The 21,469-nt window shown below is 44.6% G+C and overlaps 2 protein-coding genes and 1 long non-coding RNA gene across 7 annotated transcripts in view; 2 read left to right on the top strand and 1 right to left on the bottom strand.

Moving 5' to 3' along the window:
- Nucleotides 1-8,935, top strand: part of LOC116324738 (neuronal membrane glycoprotein M6-a-like) — a 38,563-nt gene extending 29,628 nt beyond the window's left edge. The window contains exon 8 of the transcript XR_005613427.1: nt 7,992-8,935. The gene's annotated coding sequence lies outside the window, so the exon portion shown is untranslated. The remainder of the gene's footprint in view (nt 1-7,991) is intronic.
- LOC116324733 (docking protein 3-like) lies at nt 1,169-11,610 on the bottom strand. Of its 5 annotated transcripts, XM_039613640.1 has the most exons (8): nt 6,820-7,405; nt 6,535-6,717; nt 4,779-5,354; nt 4,235-4,350; nt 4,046-4,156; nt 3,874-3,943; nt 3,247-3,419; nt 1,170-2,639 (listed from the first exon to the last, which is right to left on the bottom strand). In XM_039613640.1, the coding sequence occupies exons 4-8, from the start codon at nt 4,235-4,237 to the stop codon at nt 1,785-1,787; spliced, it is 1,212 nt and encodes a 403-aa protein (XP_039469574.1). In that variant the 5' UTR covers nt 4,238-4,350; nt 4,779-5,354; nt 6,535-6,717; nt 6,820-7,405; the 3' UTR covers nt 1,170-1,784. The 5 variants fall into 5 exon arrangements, with proteins under 5 accessions (XP_031601306.1, XP_039469573.1, XP_031601307.1 ...); XM_031745446.2 differs by lacking the exons at nt 4,779-5,354; nt 6,535-6,717; nt 6,820-7,405 and adding exons at nt 10,154-10,232; nt 11,479-11,610 and having other exon boundaries at nt 1,169-2,639; XM_039613639.1 differs by lacking the exons at nt 4,779-5,354; nt 6,535-6,717; nt 6,820-7,405 and adding exons at nt 9,641-10,017; nt 10,154-10,232 and having other exon boundaries at nt 1,169-2,639.
- A 1,532-nt stretch (nt 11,611-13,142) lies between these two features.
- On the top strand, nt 13,143-16,462 carry LOC120440673. Its single transcript, XR_005613437.1, has 3 exons — nt 13,143-13,194; nt 16,010-16,166; nt 16,422-16,462. It is a non-coding gene; the product is annotated as an uncharacterized LOC120440673 (long non-coding RNA).
- Nucleotides 16,463-21,469: the final 5,007 nt, after the last annotated feature.

Here is a 21,469-nt window from a genome sequence, read left to right as displayed (position 1 = left end):
ACGCTTCTGGTTTTGTTGCTTTAGGTTGTTACGTCGATTAAATTTAAAGAAAATAAATGAATGTATTACGTGTGATTTTGCACCGTGAACAAAGAAAGTTCATACAATGAAATCAGAATCATAATATTTTAGTCATCCCCAAGGAATTTTGTGGTCACAATCACTCCAAGACAGCAAACACAGTAACACACTGAACTAATTAAATAATACAATATATTACAAAGTTTACAATATACTGTATAAGAAATATCTCTAATATGTACAAATATCTGAGTTATAAACATCCAGATTCTTACAGAGAAACTTAGTTATTTCCACTGTGGAGGACGTGCTACAGGCTGTAACTGCTGCACTGTGTGCTGTGCATTAGATGGAGGAGTTGTGCAGAGATCCACCGGCAGGAATGATTTCCTGTGTCGTTCAGTGGTGCATTATGGGTAATCTCAGTCTCTCACTGAACGTGCACCTGTGATTTCCCAGCATGTTACAGAGTGGGTGGGAGGTATTATCCATCATTGTCCTCATCTTGGACAACATCCTCCTCTCCAGTGAATGCACTGCAAACGTCAAAAAACATGACCGTCACAGTGCTCGCCGGCTGGTCCAGGTGGACATAGACACGACCGAGCAGGTAGATGATGGCGTCCTCAGCTCTGACACAGGGCTGGTAAGCAAACTGAAGGGGATCCTGATGTGTCCTGACGGGGCTGATAGGTCGGAGATGGTCCAGGATGAGTCTTTTCAAGGTCTTTGTGACGTAGGAGGTCAGTGCCACAGGCTGTAATCCTGGGGCCACTGGGACATGGCGTCTTTGGTAGAGGGACGAGGTGTGATGTCTTCCACAGCACTGGGACCCTCTGCAGACTCAGACTCAACATGAATAGTTTATGAAAGACTCCACAAAGCTGGGGGGTCTCAAGAACATGGGGACTCACCCCGTCTGCTCCTTCTCGTTTGTCAATGAACCTGATCTTGACTGAAAGTGACGGGCGCCAGGACTTTCTCAGGAGGCAGTGGTGCAGTATGGTAAATATTTTCCCTGATTCATCAGGTGTTTGAACACGACGCCAACACTCCAACTTTCCCAATTGTTTATGGGAACTTCCCAAATGTACAAATATATAAAATCATCTGTCCACACAACTGTGAACACAGTGTTAAAAACACCAGGATTCATTCAGTGGAACAAAAATGTAACATATTTGTTTTATTTAAAGCACAATATTAGAATAAAACACAATAACACTTACAGTAACAGATGATGGCGATACCTGTTATATCTCCTATATTTACACAGAAACATAGTAGGACCCATGTATGTAACATGAGTCTGGGACATACATACATTTGTTCATCTTAACCAAACAAGCATGTTTACAGTTTTATATGTAAAATAATACTATAGTGTTTGTGGAAATATCAGTCAGAGTATGAATATGCAACACAGGAGTGCTAAACTTATAAATATGCAGATAAACAGATGCATTAACATAAAGCACATTCATGCAGGTTTATTTATTTACCTGTCTTAATGATTAAATATTCATATTTTAGGAAGCGAGCAAGAAGTTTCTCAAACAGAGCGAAGCTGAAAAGTGAGGCCATCTGATCCCTGACCTTACAAAACCAGCAGTTCCTCTGACGTCCAGTCCCAAAGTTCTACAGTCTGTGGTTAGCCTACAACATATCTGCTGCGGTAACACGGCCAAGTTTAACAGATTTTTCAAACAATTTTACTATGAAGAATGTCATTGATTGTTTCAGATGTCTTCTAAACACCACAGTTAAATGATGCCCAGGTTTTCATAGATTACATCATCAAGCGAACAATCCGTGGCTTTTGTTGTGCTCGTGTTGGCGATAGGAGACGAGGAGGAGGAAGGGGTGCTCTCATTGGATGACGAGGGGCTAGACGATGGTGCTTTCTTACAGACATGAGCGTAAAGATGAGCAAAGGGGTCGGCCTTGGCTTCACTTTTCAGAGACACTTTGCTCCGGCTGCTGGGTTGGGCGTAGACGGGATCACCCTCTGCAGAAACCTTCATTTCTTCTTTTTTCTGGAGGACGTTGTCTTTGTTCTGGTGAGGGCTGATCTTGTCGTACACCTCCGAGTAGACCGAATCCGGGTCGTCGGCACGAGGGGGGGGATGCGGAGCGGCACATGGGGGTTTGAGAGGGAGAACGCTCGCAGGGTCGATATACGTGGATCTGACAGGCGGGGTTTTCATCACCGGTCGGATGCAGTCACTCGGATTAGCGTATATGGCCTCTGACTGGTCTCCATGGTTACCTGCAGAGGAGCCATCAGACATAGGGACCAGTGGGAGTGGCATGAGGGTGATAGGAGGCGGCTGATCTTCTCGCGCATGTGCGCTCTCTTCTTTGCTCTCCTCTGTCCTCAGTTTGTTCTCCAGGATGGCGGCTATGTTGGTCATATCGGGGACTTTGGGGAGGGGCGAATGAGCCTGTATGTTGGTTACCACAACCTTCTCTCCCTCTGGGTTTTGGTTGGTTGATGAAGTCTTCAGTTTGATGGTGCTCTGAATCAGGGTGAATATCTTCTCGGCCTGCGGCGTCTCAAAGATGAACACTCCAGGACCGGAGTCGCAGCGCCGCCCCGCTTCGATGGTTAGGGTCAGCTGGGAGGAAGAGAGAAAATAAACGTCTTACACTTGTGAAGCTTCAGTTTCACTTAAACCTTTCAGCATGAACTGTACTTTAACGAGAATGTGAAGAAACAGTAGCTGTGAATTTCAGGTGAAAACATCAGAGCATGAGAGCCAGACTTTTCTGTAACACCGTTTTTTACCACATGATGGCGCAGCAAGCTAATACAGCACCCAGCAGGAGAGGAAGCGCTAATATCCACACTCATGTGGAAGCGAGATATGGCTGAAGAATTATCACCAAACACAACCAGATTTTATCATTTTATATAAATGATAAAAGTGAAACACAGGCAACCATCTGCACGGTTCCTGGAGAGTGCTAACATTTTTGCTCTCTTTCTGTTCAGGCGCACGCCTGCAGACAATATCGATTCGCACTGTGGACGCAGCTCCATAAAAAGAGCTCCAACACCTCCCTGCTGTGGGGCTTGAGTCCCGATTTCAGGCTAAATTCTAATTTCCTGCTTCTCCTTACAGTCTGGTACAATGGTGCCCCCCTGTGGTGAAAGATTTAATAATAACATGCAGCAGGTGATACAAAAAGCACCTTTAAATCGTGACCATGAGGAGCACACACCTTATCATTCCCGTATCGTCTCAGGAGTTCGTACGGCCACTCGTGAACAACGTTCTTCTTCTGGGTTTCTTTCAGAAGCAGTGCCTCCCGCCCCACCTGCAGCCAGTACGCCCCCTGCAGGCCGCAGCGGGTCGCTGCCTCTGTCCTCTGAATCGCCACCCAGAATTCAGAGGCTGTAAAGAAGAAGTGTGTTGTCATTCATTACTTTGCAAATAAAGCAAAGCAGACAGTGATGTGATAATTTAACACAGTTTAAATACATGCACGAAATTTTCCTCAGACAATTAATAAATACTGACAGCATGAGCAAAAAGTGAGAGGTTCAACCTCTCTCTGCTCCTTTAAAGATGTTTCTGAACACTACGTCAGAGTGCATGTTGAATGTTAGGAAGGTTATTACGGTCCACTTTTACTGAGCAGCCAGAGTGAGCTGCACATTTCTGCAGTATCGTGTACAGTAGCTCACTGTTTGCTCAGCGTGTGTCAAATGTTCATATTTTCCCAAACTCACGTTTATGTGAACGTGTCAGAACTGAGGGATGCAATAACTGCTCATCCTGTTCCATAGGGGGCGCTCTTAACCAGACTTGAGTATTTGGAGAAGACAAAAGCAAAGAAAGAATTTACCTTCTTCTACTGAGACGTATATCTGGTTCTCCTCCATTTGGGGCTGATTCAAGCGTGGACGGCCTCCTTTCTGAGAGAGCGAATGAAGCAAACTTAAATAATTAGCTGTGAAATCATAAAGCTGCACATTTGTGTAAAACGTAAAAAGAAGGAACATTTGTGTCCTTCACACCTGAAACGTGCTTTGGCACAGTTTGTCCACCCAGTCGGCACAGTCGTCTCTGAGTGCGGCGAACACCATCGTCCTGTCCTGAGTCTCCACGCAGAACGCCCACATGTTCTCCTGCAGACACAAAGCAGCTTTAAGCGTCTTTTCGACTTTTGACGAGTGGAAACGTGAGAGGCGAGCGGGACGGCTCACCATGGGGCAGGCCTCAGCGTTCGGGGGGAGTCTGAGGACGCTGATCAGCTCGGACAGTCGGACCACCTTCACCCTCCGGTCCCCGTGTTTTCTGACCCCAGTGGCGAGATCACCCCCTGCAGGACACAGGTGCACAAACAGGCAGAGAGTTACAGCTGAGTCGGCGGAGAAAATCACGCGGCCTGTACAGCTTCTTCTCAAACAGAGCGAGTTCAAACAATAAGCTTCGTGTGCACTCTGCACTGCAGCTGTTTCCACCCAATGAGTCTTTGCTCAGAGCGCACGATTCTTCTCTGGGTGGAGAAACGTGAGGCGACATGTTTTCCTGAATGTCAAAGAGCCGCAGGCGATACTTCCACTCGCAGGTGTGGGAGTGTTTGTGGCTAAGCTCTGATTTAAAACCAAGTAAGATTCAAATGTATGTGTGAGGGAGCTGAACACAAATATTACTCGTCACAAGAAAAAGGCAGTCATATTTAAAGACGAATCTGTTTATAAAGACAGGATTAAGCACTGAATCATCCTGTCATACTCACAAACACACCTGAGTGCAGTCGGTAAATACAAGATTTACCGAGGATCTGAACGATGGGCTCTCATGCAGACCTGCGAGCCACAAGCTCGACCTGCGTTAGCCTGCAGACTCTTGTTGATCTGACTCATAATTTAAAGGATAAACATCCTGTTTTATCCACTAAGGTCTGAGACCAGTGACAGACATGATAAAGTCATCAGGAAGGTTTACTGTGAAGCTGGTTTCCTGTAATCAAAATCATTTTTGCAGTCAGAGAAGTCGCCCCCTTCTGGCAAAGAATGAAGGTTTACGCCGCTTTTCAGATCAGAGCTACATTCATCTTTTATAGATACATTTTGCTATGAATCCGTCCATCCATCCAGCTTTGGGTCATGGGGGCACCCAGACCACCCCCCTTCATCCACCTCTTCCAGCCAATCCGGTGGGACTCCAAGCATTCCCAAGCCAGCTGAGATATAACCCCTCAGTCAGTCCAGGGTCTGCCTCCAAGCTTCCTCCCGGTATCCCAGAGGGCATCCTAGTATCCACCACCATCTTCTTTCGATGTGGAGGAGTAGCAGCTGTACTCCAAGCTCTGCCTTTCACCTTTCAGAGGAAGATCATTTTCACATTATCAGTAACTACCCAGAGCAGAGGGTGACTGTAGATCATCAGTAAAGCTTCACTTTTACACTCAGGGCTAGGGATGGGTATCGAAAACCGGTTCTTGTTGAGAACCGGTTCCCACTGTTTCAGTTCCTTGGAATCGTTTGCCATTTTTGCAAACGATTCCCTTATCGATTCCAGTCGCCCCGAATGACGTCACCACGTTGCGGAGCGTCGGAGCGTACCTGGCAGGAAACACGGCGCCTAAGCGGCTCAAACGCTAAAAAGTTTGTTTATACTTTACGAGAACGGATGACAACAGGGCAACTTGCAATACTTGCAAAGTAGATATTTCATTAAGGGAGGAAACACTACGAATATGCAAAAGCATTTGCTCACAAAACACGCGATGAACTTAAATGAATGTCTTTAATTCCGCTCCGGACTCGTGAATCTCAACCCAGCAGCAGCGGTAACGTTTGCACGTCCTCTCCCGTTAATGCGGCAGGTAAATAATCAGCTAACAGTGCATATTATGTTAGCGCGATCTGCCTTATTACAAAACCTGCCATTACTGTGCATTTAGGTGACCATGATGAGACAGACAGAGTCTGGCTGGCGCTCGCTGGCAGTTGTCGCTGCAGTCTACCGGTAGCGTCTCTTTTCAGGCCCGCATGTCACCGAGCAGTGACTAGTTTGTGGTCAAAACCTTGCAGCCATTTGCCACAGCAGATGGTAAGTGAATGTGTTTAATTGTAGGCAGGGACATTACTGGATATTCTTGTGTAATTGCTACAGAATAATTTATGTTATACTTTGTTATTGCTACAGAAGAATATTTATTTTATTATTTTACGTTTACAATTTTCCCCGCGGACCCTGTGACACCCCATTGAAGAGCCGTAGGCTGTGGATCTCTTAAGATCTCACTGTTGGGTTTGTAAGGCCATGTTACTCCTAAATTTCTATCTTGTTGAAAGAGAAGATATAAAACAGTTCTAAGCTAATCGACCTTAGTGTTCTCCTTTTTAAAAACAAGAATCGATAAAGAATCGAATCGTTAAACAGAATCGAAAATGGAATCGGAATCGTTAAAATCTTATCAATACCCATCCCTACTCAGGGCTCTCGGTTTGGCGTTCACACCAGTCCATCTGTCGATCTCCTCCTCTTCCATCACCTGTGAACAAGACCTCGAGGCAGCGACTCATCCTGGATCACAGCGGGTACACCACCCATTTCCAGCTGAGGACCATGGCCTTGGCCTTGGAGCTGCTGCTTCTCTTTCCTGCACTCTGCGCTCATGATGCAAAGAACCTCATCATCTGCAAACAGCAAAGCTGAAATCCTCAGGCCACTGAAGCTGAAGAACAGAAAGTGAAGAATTTTTAAGACATAGACTTAAGAAAACCCAAACTGGCATCCCAGTTCCAGAAATTGGAGTATTTGGAGCAGGGAAGGAGACCTGGCAACACAGCATGTCTGTTGTTAGCAGAACCTCTGGAAGGTGGAGGCGCTTTGCGGCTCGCTGGATGGATGGCACATGGATGTTTCCCATGATTTTCCTGGAGTGAACTATGGGATGCTAAAGCAGTTAAAGCCAGGTGTATTTTTTCAGCAGTGATGCCGTCCCTCTGTCTTTGAGGCCTCTATGCAGACGACAACAACCCTGCAGACTTTCTCTAAACTCAGGCTAACGTGGAGAGATCCAGGTTGAGTGAGTAGGGAAGAAGCAGGAGAGAACTCCAGATAAATAATTTCCTGTTGGTGTAGCTTTATTCCTGCTGTGAAATACTGAGTTTCCTTCTGGAGTTCAAACACACTGAGTGCATAGGAACTTCATACAAAAATGCACTCACTTATTTTTACTCCATTTGTGTATTTGTGAGCAAAAGTCAGCGCTCAAAGCAAACATTTAACCTGTGCAACCTCAAACATTCCTGTGTGCACACACCTGCAAGACAAACAGCAAAACTTGCTGGACTTTGGACACTGAATCAATGCTTGAGTCAATGTTTAACCTCAGTTTGGTTGAAGTGTGCTTGGCTTGTATTTAGACTTGCTGATTATTACAAACCAAACCTGAAACACAGTAAGAGCTGAAGGAAGAGCAGGTGTAGAAGGTGACGTCTGATGTGTTTGCAGCAGATTCTGCAGAACATCTGAGCTCTTGGTCCTGACGAGTGCAGGAACAGCTCCCCCGGGCCTCTGGTACTCCTCTAAGTACTTCTGAAAGTATATTTACTTTTACTACTTCCTTTGTAACATCAGTACTCTTCCACTGCTGATTCTACTGCATCTCCCTCACAGCTGAACGGAATTTCCTAAAAGTGGCATCAGGATGAATCTGAGATGAAAAGCAGCCAGTTTCAGGTGACCAAACGTCACCATGCAAAAACCAAACCGAACACTAGGGGTCAGTAATGTCGCACATGTGGCAGCAGTGAGGATTTTTGGCTGGTGTGTCTGCAGATGACAGAGCGATTACTGTTCTCATCCTCAGATCTTCTTTATTATCATTCATGAATTGTTGTCTCTGCAGGTGAGAGGCGTCTACATCGAGGAGCATCTTTGTTAGCATTAAAGCTGCTCTTTGACGTCCACAGTGAAACATCCCTGCCATGTGTTTGTGTGCAGGTCACAGAGAAAGGACTGAAGGAAGCACCGAGATTCTGTGACGAGCAGCTCTCTCCGTGTCGGACACTTTCCGGTCTCCGCGCTGATCGCACCTTTTAAAGCGCACACACTGACCACTGATGGCAGCAGTTTCTCTGCTTTTCCATCCTGTTCGTCCGCCTGCTTCAGCCCTTCAGCCATGTTCTCATTCACAAACTCTTCTCTGATGTTCGTGTGTCGTTCATGTAAAACGTGCATGTCATGTGTTCACTGTACAGATGCTGCTGCTGACCTTACATAACATTGCCCTCATCCCGGGCTCTGTTAAAGCGTCAGATCCAGTGCTGGCGTTCAGCTGCTGATGCCCAGCCCGCCGCTGCATGCATGACATGCGTTCAGCACCACCAGCATCCCTAACATGACACGATTCCACGTCTTTTCGTGCTCGTGTAGTTTTATTTTTAGCTCCCCAGGAACTGATATGAAGCCGGCTTTTAGTGCTGAGCGTCTCCACTGAACACGAGAGTTTAGCATAAAGACATAAACGAGATATTTAATTAGTTATGTTTTTCTGTTTAAGCTGAATATTTTAGGGAGCGCAGATGTCGGACAGGGATGAAGTACAGAAAAAGTCTGGAGAATCACAACATCAGAAGATGATTGAGAGTTTTTCTTTATAATTTGCACTTTGTGTTCACAGTTTTGTGTCAGTAAATCGATCGAGCATCAACATCAAAGCACGAAAAGAAGAAATGAGTCCATGTTTACACGTGCGGGCTTAGAGCCACCGCTGCGATCATTGCTTTCTTATGTAATCAGGATTACGACCAACACTTCAAATGTTCTACCTTTATAATACAGTGGTTTGTAAAATCTGTCTCAAACGCCTGTTCAAAGGTCAAGGTCAAATTTATTTATATAGCACGTTTCAAACAGCCGATGCTGCACAAAGTGCTTAACAATATAAAAATGGCATTGAAAAGCAACAATGTAATACAATAATAACAATAAAAAACAATAATAGGACAATAAAAGAATTAAAACAATAACTAAAACTAATTCAAATAAGACCAAAATGCTTGGATCATAGTGTGTTAAAAGCCAGGGCATAAAAATGTGTCTTTAGTAATGATTTAAATTGCTCAAGTGTTTGTGCAGATCTAATATTTAAGGGGAGACTATTCCAAAGTCTGGGACCTGCCACAGAGAAGGATCTATCACCACGGGATTTGAGATTAGTCCGTGGGATGGACAGCATTAATTTTGAGCTAGACCTCAGTTTTTCCTGGAGCATAGGCAGAGAGGAGCTCAGACAGGTAAGGAGGGGCTCGGGCATTAAGTGACTTAAAAACAAAAAGTAAAACTTTAAATTGGATCCTGTAGGAGACAGGAAGCCAGTGTAAAGAAGCTAAACCTGGGGTTATATGCTCTCTCCGTTTGGTACCAGTTAGCAGGCGAGCAGCTGCATTTTGAACCATCTGAAGACGATGGATGGTGGCCTGATCTAGACCATAATACAATGAATTGCAGTAGTCCAATCTGCAAGTAAGAAAAAGGTGAATAACACGCTCAAAGATGTTAGCCGGGAGGCTAACATCTTTTCTGGAATACAAAGGTGTATTCCAGCTACTGATGGGTGACGAATTGAAGGATAAACCCCTGTTTCCTACCTGGAAGCATCAGTCTGCTGTGGAACATGAATGCCACAAAACCACAAGGTCTGCTGATCCAATCACCGCCATGTGGTTCCTCTTACGTGCATGGATCTGCACGTAAATGTTCCCTGAGGTGGAGCTCGGCAGGCACGTGCAGCGGGGGGGGGGGCTTGAGCACCTGCCCCTTCAAACATCTCTGCACGGCCCTGGAGCTCCCCACAGCGTTTCATTGACCTGATTAAGCTGTGAAAATCTGACATTTAGTGTCACGTCTTAAATATCACCTCAAATATCAAAGTGGAACAGGATAAAACCTGAGACGTGATCGTGATGTGACGGATAATCCAGGGAGACGATCCAACAGCTGCTCCCTCAGTCTGAGTTCAGCTGGACTGTAAATAAACTGAGCTTTGTATGAAATCAGTGAGCTTCAGTCTTATTTTACTGATGTGAGCGCTCAGTAACTAATAAGAAACGATCACAGTGATGGTCCGTCTGTTATTTTATAACATAACTGGAGCTGTTTACCTCCCATATCCTGGATCTCCAGTCGGCCCACTCCACTGCTGCTGGGGGGCGTCAGAGACAACCACACCGGCTTCCATTTCTGAGGAGAAAGAGAGACGTGAGCGCCGTGCTGCGTACAAACAGGACACGCCACGTGAGAATTTATCAAGGGAAAAGAAGGCTGTGGGTACGGAGGGCCCAGAGTGCCAAATGACATGAATAAATATGTATCAGTACATTACTTTAAATATTCAAACATTTCATTGTTTTACAGTTTAAATAATTATTGCATCCTTCTGTGCAGCAGCTCATCATGAAGTCATTTACATAAGTCACTGTAACTGCAGGTCATGGCGCATCAATCCCAGATCACGATGCGATGAAACCTCATAGACAGCTGTTTCCGTGGCGACGTGGACACCGGCGTGGAAGTGGGGATGATGTCTCAGTGTGAGCTCTCCTCCTGTCCTCGTGAGCCCAGACTCCTGACTCTACTTGCCAAGTTCAAAACTACAAAGTACAAACTCTGTATTCTTGACTGGTTTGGATTAGATCAGGGTTAGCCCCGCCCCCTGACTTTGATGGGTGAAACCGTGAAATAATGAGTTAAACAGTGAAATACTTACACATGCTTTAAATATAAAATTATATTTTTTACTGATTAATTGTTCACTTGATTCATTCAATCCTGTGTTTATTTGTTTCACTGTGGGCACTCCTGGTCTCCCGTAGCACAAACTCCTCCACCTTCTGCCTCGATGGCGTCACCCTGAGCCTTTCCTTTATGACCGCCATGCGTCAGAGAGGTCACATCCAGCGTGTCCGACATGAGTACAGACCCTGCGCTCACCTCTGATCTCAGTCCTTTCACAATAAAAGCAGGAACGCATTACTACAGGTAAACGCTACGCAGCTCGTCCTTCAGTAAAATCATCATCTGTGATTTTTCCATTTTTCAGTCCCAGTTTCGGGTTGGACGTTGTGGGTGTGCTGCGTGACGTAAAGGAGTCGGTGAGCTCACACGGCGTGTGTGTGTACTTTCTGTTGTGCTGGAATGTGAAGCTGTGTTTCAACTTGTTGGCTCAAATTCCCCGAGCCACAGAAACACTGAGATCCCATCTTTGGTTTTTCTCTTTTCTCAGCCATCAAATCAAAATAAAGTGTGACAAAATGGTCTTCTTCCTCCCGTCGGTCCCGTTTTAGTTAGTTATCTACAGAAATGTCAGTTTCTCATCATGACTACAGTCATAAAAGAATCGAAAACACAGCTTCCTCGCGGTGTCACCTTGTCGGATCTTGAACCCTCACAGCGACGCAGAAACAACAGGAATGAAAGGTGTACTTACTTTTCCAGGTTTGTGAGGTTGCAGGTAAACTTTCCCTGATTTGGTCTGAGCGTCCATCAAAGAAGCAGCAGCACTTCAGCCGTCACGCAGACGAGTGAGAGCGTTGGTTCTACGAACAGTCGGGATGGGGTGTGGACAAAATGATGCATTGTTGAAATATGATCCTCACCTGATACTCTCTCACACACACACACACACACACACACACACACATTCTCTCTCTCACACACACACACACTCATTCTCTCTCTCACACACACACAGACACACAAACACACACAGACACACACACAGACACACACACTCATTCTCTCTCTCACACACACACAGACACACACAGACACACACACACACACACACACACACACACACACACACACACACACACACACACAGACACAGACACACACACACTCATTCTCTCTCTCACACACACACAGACACAGACACACACACACACACACACACACACACACACACACACACACACACACACACACACACACACACACACAGACACACACACACACACACACACACACACAGACACACACACACACACACACACACACACACACACACAGACACACACACACACACACACACACGACTCTGGGTTGTGAAACAGTCTGCAGGAAAGGTCACTGCTGAATATAATCAGGATCCTGGCTTACATGCAGACCAAACCTGCTGCTACATCCTTCTGAGGAGGAACCCTCCGAATATTTTCTGACGTGACTGAATTTATTATCAACCTCGTGTAATAAAAGTTTTATTTATATGGCAGCGAATCACAACAACGCCTGCCTCAGGGTGCTTTATATTGTAAGGTGAAGACCCTACAGTAGAAAACCCCAACAGCTTTGTGCTGCGACCGGTCGGTGTGAGGGCAGGAAAACAAAGACAGGCTGTGGAAGAGAGCCACAGATGAATAATGATTCGATGCAGAGAGGTGTATCAGCACACAGCGTGTTCTCTCTGTGAGTTTGAATCCTGTGTTGCATTTTGACTTTTTCATGTCTCGGTGCGTCCCTGTGTGCTGCTCAGCTCTCTGTTTTGGCCGTTTCCTGTTTTATTTTGTTGGTCGGTTTCCTCCATAAATGGACGTGAGCTTCATGCTAAGACAAAGACTCAGAAACATCGTGGGCTGATTAGCTGGCAACAGGAAACTGGTGGAGAACCTGCTGCTGCTCGACCTTTAGCTCCCAGAGCCGACTGGCAAGAGGGAGACTCAGCCAACAGGTGGAGCACCCGCCCACAACTCCACCTGACAGCAGAAAGAGTCAAGACACAGAAAAAGAGTCTTCACACATAGGACACAAATGGAAGACAAACAAAGGCAGCAGGTAAGAACTGACAGGGTTCGTACGGGTGCTTGAAATCCTTGAAAATGCTTGAATTCTAATGTCGTCTTTTCAAGGTTTGAAAAGTGCTTGAATTTCAGATGTGGTGCTTAAAAGTGCTTGAAAATGTAACTGTATTTCATTCACAATAAATAGCTATCTGATTGAATTGTTTTCTTATCAGATAGAGAATAAAATGAGACGCAAAAGCAAAATTTCCCGCCTGGGCTGCCTTGCGTCTGTTTCAATATAGACCCCCCCTCCCTCGGACAGTCGGGGATGAGTGCGCTAACATACCTGTAGGTTGCTGTTTTAATGAGTGTTTGATGGAAAACAAGAATGGCGGAGTTTGCGTTCTCCAGTCGCATGATAGGTGAGTGCTAGTAAATAATTTTCCAGTACGCGAACGTTACACATGCTATTTTTTTTTAATTATGATTATTATTTTGCTAGCTATCAAACTCGCTGGAGAAATGATTGAAATGCACTGAGTGTGATGCAGTATGGCAGCGCTATTACGGGAATATGCTGTGAACTTAGCTAACATTACTTAGCAGTAATATGAGTTAATTTACTCAAGTGAAAGTTTTAAACATTAGCCCGGTACATAACTAGCTAACTTAAGGCTTTCTGATTAACCCTCTGGGGTCGACGGACCCAGAGTCTCCATTTCAACTTGGGTCGAACGTGCGGACTTCAAACTATATACCAGTTTTTAAATTGTGTTGATAGGTCACGTAAAACCGATGTTTTTGGGGGGTTTCTGAATAAAACAGTGGCGTTTCCTCCGGGAAGAAACGGTAAAAACGGCGTTTTCTAAGGAGAGCGCTAGCAAACACGCTTTGCTTGTGAGTGAAAAAAGAAAAAACGCTCCTTCCCTATTGGTGGAAAAATGTACCATGTCGATCAATCAAAAAATGATACGGCAACATGTGGTATTTGGTTGTTGGGAAGAGAGAGAGAGCGAGTGAGCGAAAAAGAGAGAGAGTTTTGATACGTGAGAGATTTGTGACGTTTATCATGTTTGGAGTCTCAAGTTAGTGCGTTGTCTTGTGTAGTTAGTGTGTAGTGTAGTCGTTTTGTTTTGTGTGTCAGTTCTACTAGTGAACGTCACAGTTGCTGCAACTGTGTGCTGGAAAAGCTTAAAAAGGGACCTTGAAAGTGCTTAAAAAGTGCTTGAATTTGACCCTGAAAAAAGCGTACGAACCCTGAACTGAACTGAAGAACTGAACGATCTCACAGCAAGCTGGTCCTGGGTTTGAAACCACCTGCTGGGTTCTTCCTGGGTTCCTCCCACAGACATGTGTGGGGTCAAGTCAGGGGTGTTTTTAAATTGTCTGTGGGTGCAAATGGTTCTCTGAAGCTCTGTGACAGACTGGTCCACAGTGTACCTAGCCTCTTGGCCCATGACAGCTGTACCAGGCTCCAGCTGGTGTTGCATATAAGAAGATGGGTGGAGTATAAAGTGAAGGGCAGGACTTCTGTAGTTCATTCTTTGTTTTATTCTTAAGAGATTAGAAAAGTAAACAGACTTCAGACAAACTGTAACGCTTCTTTGTGGGATGGGAACCTCACATTTGTAACTGGGACACTCATACCACCCATCCTCCAGCCCAGCAGGTGGCAGTAATGCAGCCAAGTGTAGAGGAAGAACAAACTCCACCCTCACTGGCTGCACCTGTACCTGTTTGCTCACCTGTTCTCCAATGGTCTTGGCCCCAGTCGAGTTCTCTGGAACTTTATGTATTTATTTACTTTCTTTCTTATTTCTGTCTGGACTTAACCCTCCCATTCTTGTAAGTACAAATAAAGTTCTTTTGTTTTGTGAGCCTGACCTGACGTAGCGAGCACCTTCTGTTTGGAGTCAGTCTGAACACCACGAGGAGATCGTTTGATTGAACCCGACTTTGGACTCAGCCTTTACCGGTCAGTTCAGTCTCCATTCAGTCTGTGAAGTCTGAATCCACTTTGTTTGTGTTTGTGGGGCCGAGGTGAAGGACGACAGCTCAGGGATGTAATAGAATTTGCGTTCCCACAAACATTTCTCCGGGGAAATCTGCCACAGCCTGCAGTATTGATTCTGCTCGTCCACTTAATCCTGACCATCAGCCTTCTCCTGAAACAATCGATTCAGCTCCACCAGTTCATTCACTCGCTTTATTTACAGATGTGCACACTCAGGGGGCGTGTGGGTGTGGGGGCGGGGCTGAAGTTTTAACCTTAATAATATAAAGTGTCCTGAGATGAATGACGCCATAGTTTGACCTGATATCAATAAAACAGAAGTGAATTTATTGACCTGTGCAGGTTACAAATCTGTCCCCACAAGGACGGGCAACGACCGGTCGATAGCCTCTCCGACAGCTGCAGATTTAGGATCAGTGTTCAGACCACAAAGGGTAAAAGGTCAACGAGCTGAACTCTGCACTTTTCTTTAATTAATAGTTTTTAACTGTGAACTGTCTAATCAGCCTGTTTTGTGTGTTTGGAGTCTGAAGTGCTTTTCCAAAAGCTGCTATGCCGTCAGTTTTCTCACTTTAAAGACTCAGGCTCACTCTGCAGAGGGCCGATGATACAGGAGGACAGTTTTAAACGATCAGTGTTCCTGGTTTTAATTTGGACTCCTTCTGTCCTACCAGAGGAATTAAAGCATCTTATTTCTCCTCTGATCTATTGCTGACGGTCTACTTGAAGTTCAGTGTTCTGGTTTTTCATTGTCTCTGGGTAGAAACAAATGTCCTGGTTAATTCAACGTTTAATTACTTTTTACAGCGAGGTCAGTCCTTCCAACATGTTCTCATCTTGGGGTGTCAAATAATCCAGTGTTTTCGGATCCCACCTCTCACCATCACACACAGGGTGTTGGCTGCTGTCAGCACCTTAATAGAAACATAACTGCTTTTTCACATGCATGTAAAGTCTGCGTACCGGGCTGGATGTGTAGCATTGGTTTATCCGTGTCTGCATTCTCTAGTTACATAAAAAATAAATAAATTTCTTGCGTAGGTTTAGGTCAAGATCGCAGTTTGAGTTAACATACAAAACTTCATAACTCTATATGCGTATATATATATATTTACTTTCTACATTGTAGATACAAACTGAAGACATCATATATGAAACAACACACATGGAATTATGTAGGAAAGAAAAACTGATAAATAACTTAAATATGTTTTATATTTTAGGAGCCGCCCTTTGCTTTGTTGACAGCACTGCAGACCCTCGGCCTTCTTTCTGTGAGCTTCATGATGTCGTCACCTGAGATGGTTTCACCTCACAGGTGTGCCTGTCAGGGGTCATTGGTGGAGTTTCTTGCCTTCTTAATGAGGTTGGGACCATCAGGTGTGTTGTGCAGAAGTCAGGTTGGTACACAGCTGACAGCCCTGTTTGACAACTGTTAGAATTCAAATTATGGCAAGAACCAATCAGCTAAGGAAAGAGAAACAGTCCATCATTACTTTAAGGGCAGTCAGTCCAGAAAATTGCTAAAACTTTGAATGTGTCCCCAAGTGCAGTCACACAAACCATCAAGACTCCGATGAAACTGTCTCACATGAGGACCGACAGTGACATGTCATCCCATCATTTGTTTTTCAGCAGGACAATGAGCCCAAACACACCTCCAGACTGCGTCAGGGCTATTTGACCAAGAAGGAGAGTGATGGAGGCCTGGTCTCCGCACTCACCTGACCTAAACCCAGTGGAGATGGTTTGGGATGAGATGGAGCGCAGAGTGAAGGCAAAAGGGCCAACAAGTGCCCAGCACCTCTGGGGACTTCATCAAGACAGACTATATATATTTTATAAATATATATATCAAATTATTCAGCGATGAAAGAAATTAATGGATCAGGTACCATCACTGAGATGCACCAGCAGCTTTTTAACAAATCCCTTTTATTTGATTCCCAGAGAATCAAAATTAACTGACACTCTTTATAAATCAATAATAATAATAATCCATCCTCCATCCATCCATTCACTTCCGCTTATCCTTTCCAGGGTCGCGGGGGGCGCTGGAGCCTATCCCAGCTGTCATAGGGCGAGAGGCGGGGTACACCCTGGACAGGTCGCCAGTCTGTCGCAGGGCCAACACACAGGGACAGACAACCATTCACACCTATGGGCAATTTGGATTAACCAATTAGCCCACACACACAGCCCAGCAGACTTTTCTGGCTGTTTGCTCATTTGCACATTTAGTATAAAACACTGGTATCTGACAAGAGCTGCTGACAAGCTGCCACTAGTTTTACTTTCACTGCACTGGGATCAGTTACCATCAGCACCTTGTGTGGAAATGAAGCTAGCAAATAAACAAAGCAGTCTGTGATTTACCATCTTAACATAGGTTTCCTCTCACTAACCACCAAAGCCAACATGTGAGATGTAAAAGGCTTAGAGCGGGATGTGAAAATGAAGTCTTTAATAGATCCTTTAGCACATCACCAAGTGCCTTAGCTCCAGCAGTGTCTGGTTAAATAAAACAGACAAAATGAACCAGATCCACCGACAGAATAGCATCTCTGAGAAATCACAACCACATGTTTAGCCGCATGTTCTCCTTAAATTGCTGGCTGTCTGAGTGGTGTCCCAGAAACGATGTGGGCTTCATAGATAATTGGCAAACCTTCTGGAGGAAACCTGGTCTTGTTAGGAGAGACGGCATCCATCCCACTTTGGATGGAGCAGCTCTCATTTCTAGAAATATGGACAAATTTATTAAACCCCCCAAAATATGACTATCCAGAGTTGGGACCAGGAAGCAGAGTTGCAGTCTTACACGCCTCTCTGCAGCTTCTCTCCTCCTGCTACCCCCAAAACCCATCTCCATAGAGACTGTGTCAGCTCCCAAACAGACAAAAACAAACTAAAACCAGCAATAAACAACTTAAACATAAAAAATCACAAAGAAAGAACAATACAGTATCCACATCTGAACCAAAGAGTAAAACAGTGAAATGTGGATTATTAAATATTAGGTCTCTCTCCTCCAAGTCTCTGTTAGTACATGACTTAATAATTGATCAACAAATCGATTTACTTGATTAACGTGCACTTCGCTCTCACACTGCAGGCCTACTTGTTGTTCCTAGAGTATTTAAAAGTAGAATGGGAGGCAGAGCCTTCAGTTTTCAGGCCCCTCTTCTGTGGAACCAGCTTCCAGTTTGGATTCAGGAGACAGACACTATCTCTACTTTCAAGATTAGGCTTCAAACTTTCCTTTTTGCTAAAGCATATAGTTAGGGCTGGACCAGGTGACCCTGAATCCTCCCTTAGTTACGCTGCAATAGATGTAGGCTGCCGGGGATTCCCATGATGCATTGAGTTTTTCCTTTCCAGTCACCTTTCTCACTCACTATGTGTTAACAGACCTCTCTGCATCGAATCATATCTGTTATTAATCTCTGTCTCTCTTCCACAGCATGTCTTTATCCTGTCTTCCTTCTCTCACCCCAACCAATCACAGCAGATGGCCCCGCCCCTCCCTGAGCCTGGTTCTGTCGGAGGTTAAAAGCGAGTTTTTCCTTCCCACTGTCGCCAAAGTGCTTGCTCATAGGGGGTCATATGATTGTTGGGTTTTTCTCTGTGTGTATTATTGTAGGGTCTACCTTACAATATAAAGCACCTTGAGGTGACTGTTGTTGTGATTTGATGCTATATAAATAAATCTGAATTGAACTACCTTAAATTTTCAAACAAAATTTAAAGTTCAAGTTAAACATCTGCAGAATTAACAATCAGGATAAGACTGGGAAATGTTTTTCTGCTAAATAAGTACTTTTACTTACTGAGCATTTATTAAAGAATAGATATATTCTAAATATATATATAATGGGCAGCATGGACAGCACGGGCAACACAGTGGTTAGCACTGTTGCCACACAGCTAGAAGATCCTGAGTTCAATCCCACCATCAGGCCGGGGTCTTTCTGTGTGGAGTTGGCATATTCTCCCTGTGTTTGCGTGGGTTCCCTCCGGGTACTCCGGCTTCCTCCCACCATCCAAAGACATGCAGTTTGTGGGGATAGGATAATTGATCAATCCAAATTGCCCATTTGTGTGTGAATGGTTGTCTGTCCCTGTGTGTTAGCCCTGTGACAGACTGGCGACCTGTCCAGGGTGTACCCCGCCTCTCGCCCTATGACAGCTGGGATAGGCTCCAGCGCCCCCCACGACCCTGGAAAGGATAAGCAGAAGCGAATGGATGGATGGCTCTAAATATATAATATACAATTCTTTAGCCAGGAAGGAGTTGAGAAAGGTAAAGATGCTCATGCATGCAACAAGATACAGTGGCTTGCAAAAGTATTCGGCCCCCTTGAACTTTCCCACATTTTGTCACATTACAGCCACAAACATGAATCAATTTTATTGGAATTCCAGGTGAAAGACCAATACAAAGTGGTGTACACGTGAGAAGTGGAACGAAAATCATACATGATTCCAAACATTTTTTACAAATAAATGATTGAAAAGTGGGGTGTGCGTAATTATTCAGCCCCCTGAGTCAATACTTTGTAGAACCACCTTTTGCTGCAGTTACAGCTGCCAGTCTTTTAGGGTACGTCTCTACCAGCTTTGCACATCTACAGACTGAAATCCTTGCCCATTCTTCTTTGCAAAACAGCTCCAGCTCAGTCAGATTAGATGGACAGCGTTTGTGAACAGCAGTTTTCAGATCTTGCCACAGATTCTGGATTGGATTTAGATCTGGACTTTGACTGGGCCATTCTAACACATGGATATGTTTTGTTTTAAACCGTTCCATTGTTGCCCTGGCTTTATGTTTAGGGTGGTTGTCCTGCTGGAAGGTGAACCTCCGCCCCAGTCTCAAGTCTTTTGCAGACTCCAAGAGGTTTTCTTCCAAGATTGCCCTGTATTTGGCTCCATCCATCTTCCCATCAACTCTGACCAGCTTCCCTGTCCCTGCTGCAGCAAAGCACCCCCAGAGCATGATGCTGCCACCACCATATGTGACAGTGGGGATGGTGTGTTCAGAGTGATGTGCAGTGGTAGTTTTCCGCCACACATAGCGTTTTGCATTTTGGTCTCATCTGACCAGAGCACCTTCTTCCACATGTTTGCTGTGTCCCCCACATGGCTTGTGGCAAACTGCAAACGGGACTTCTTATGGTTTTCTGTTAACAATGGCTTTCTTCTTGCCACTCTTCCATAAAGGCCAACTTTGTGCAGTGCACGACTAATAGTTGTCCTATGGACAGATTCCCCCACCTGAGCTGTAGATCTCTGCAGCTCGTCCAGAGTCACCATGGGCCTCTTGGCTGCATTTCTGATCAGCGCTCTCCTTGTTCGGCCTGTGAGTTTAGGTGGACGGCCTTGTCTTGGTAGGTTTACAGTTGTGCCATACTCCTTCCATTTCTGAATGATGGCTTGAACAGTGCTCCGTGGGATGTTCAAGGCTTGGGAAATCTTTTTGTAGCCTAAGCCTGCTTTAAATTTCTCAATAACTTTATCCCTGACCTGTCTGGTGTGTTCTTTGGACTTCATGGTGTTGTTGCTCCCAATATTCTCTTAGACAACCTCTGAGGCCGTCACAGGGCAGCTGTATTTGTACTGACATTAGATTACACACAGGTGCTCTATTTAGTCATTAGCACTCATCAGGCAATGTCTATGGGCAACTGACTGCACTCAGACCAAAGGGGGCTGAATAATTACGCACACCCCACTTTGCAGTTATTTATTTGTAAAAATAGTTGGAATCATGTTTGATTTTCATTCCACTTCTCACGTGTACACCACTTTGTATTGGTCTTTCACCTGGAATTCCAATAAAACTGATTCATGTTTGTGGCTGTAATGTGACAAAATGTGGGAAAGTTCAAGGGGGCCGAATACTTTTGCAAGCCACTGTATACACAGGCTGTCAGCATACATAAAAGAAAAAAACACAGCAGCTCAAAGTCACGAAATGATGTTTTCATCTTGTCCAGTTAGTTCTGGAGAAAGATGTTTTCTGGGGCGTGGGGAATCATCTGTTGTCTTTGTAAGAAACACTGCTATATATTTTTAGTATTTTCTTTAGCACTATTTATATTATTTATATTACTATTACTGCTGCTACAGTCTTATGCTGCATTAAAACAAAAACACTTACCAACCACAACCTGGGACTACGTCAAGTAGACAAGTACACACAGGGCACACTGTGGAACACTTTATTATATGTTATGTGTAGGTCCTGTCTTGTTATATCCTGTATGTACCTAAATGTTGTGCATCTGCACTTTATTGTTGTCTATGTCTACGCATGGGACAATGTGAAACGTAATTTCAATTCCTTTGTATGGCAAGTACATCTGAAGAGAATTGACAAATAAAACTGACTTTGACTTTGACTTTATTTTAAATTGTTTTTGAATTAATATAATGGTTAGAGATAATTCTTAGGAACTGAAATCCAAATGGCAGAATTGACTGACACATGCAAAATCATCCAATACAAATGAATATCTGGTTTGTTTGTCTTTACATCAGGCGAGAATAACTCATCCACTGCCAGTATACAGATCTATCTCAGAGCACCTGGTGCTGCTAACAAACCAGTGAGACCACAGTTACTGTGGGTCATGTGCTCTGTGGCCCAGAGAGGCTCTTTGCTCATTACCCATAAATCACGT

Source organism: Oreochromis aureus, linkage group 6 (assembly GCF_013358895.1).
Source record: "Oreochromis aureus strain Israel breed Guangdong linkage group 6, ZZ_aureus, whole genome shotgun sequence".
Lineage (NCBI taxonomy): Eukaryota > Metazoa > Chordata > Actinopteri > Cichliformes > Cichlidae > Oreochromis > Oreochromis aureus.
The sequence above is the reverse complement of the archived record's forward strand: the minus strand, read 5'-3'. Positions and strand labels throughout refer to the sequence as shown.

Bases quoted from the DNA above. Each gene is read 5' to 3' on its own strand.
- LOC116324733 (XM_031745446.2), bottom strand. From the start codon at position 11,535: ATGGACGCTCAGACCAAATCAGGGAAAGTTTACCTGCAACCTCACAAA. The intron at 3,944-4,045 runs GTGTGAAGGACA...TCGCTCTCTCAG, and splicing joins TGTGCCAAAGCACGTTTCAG to AAAGGAGGCCGTCCACGCTT. The intron at 3,420-3,873 runs GTAAATTCTTTC...TCTTCTTTACAG, and splicing joins ATACGTCTCAGTAGAAGAAG to CCTCTGAATTCTGGGTGGCG.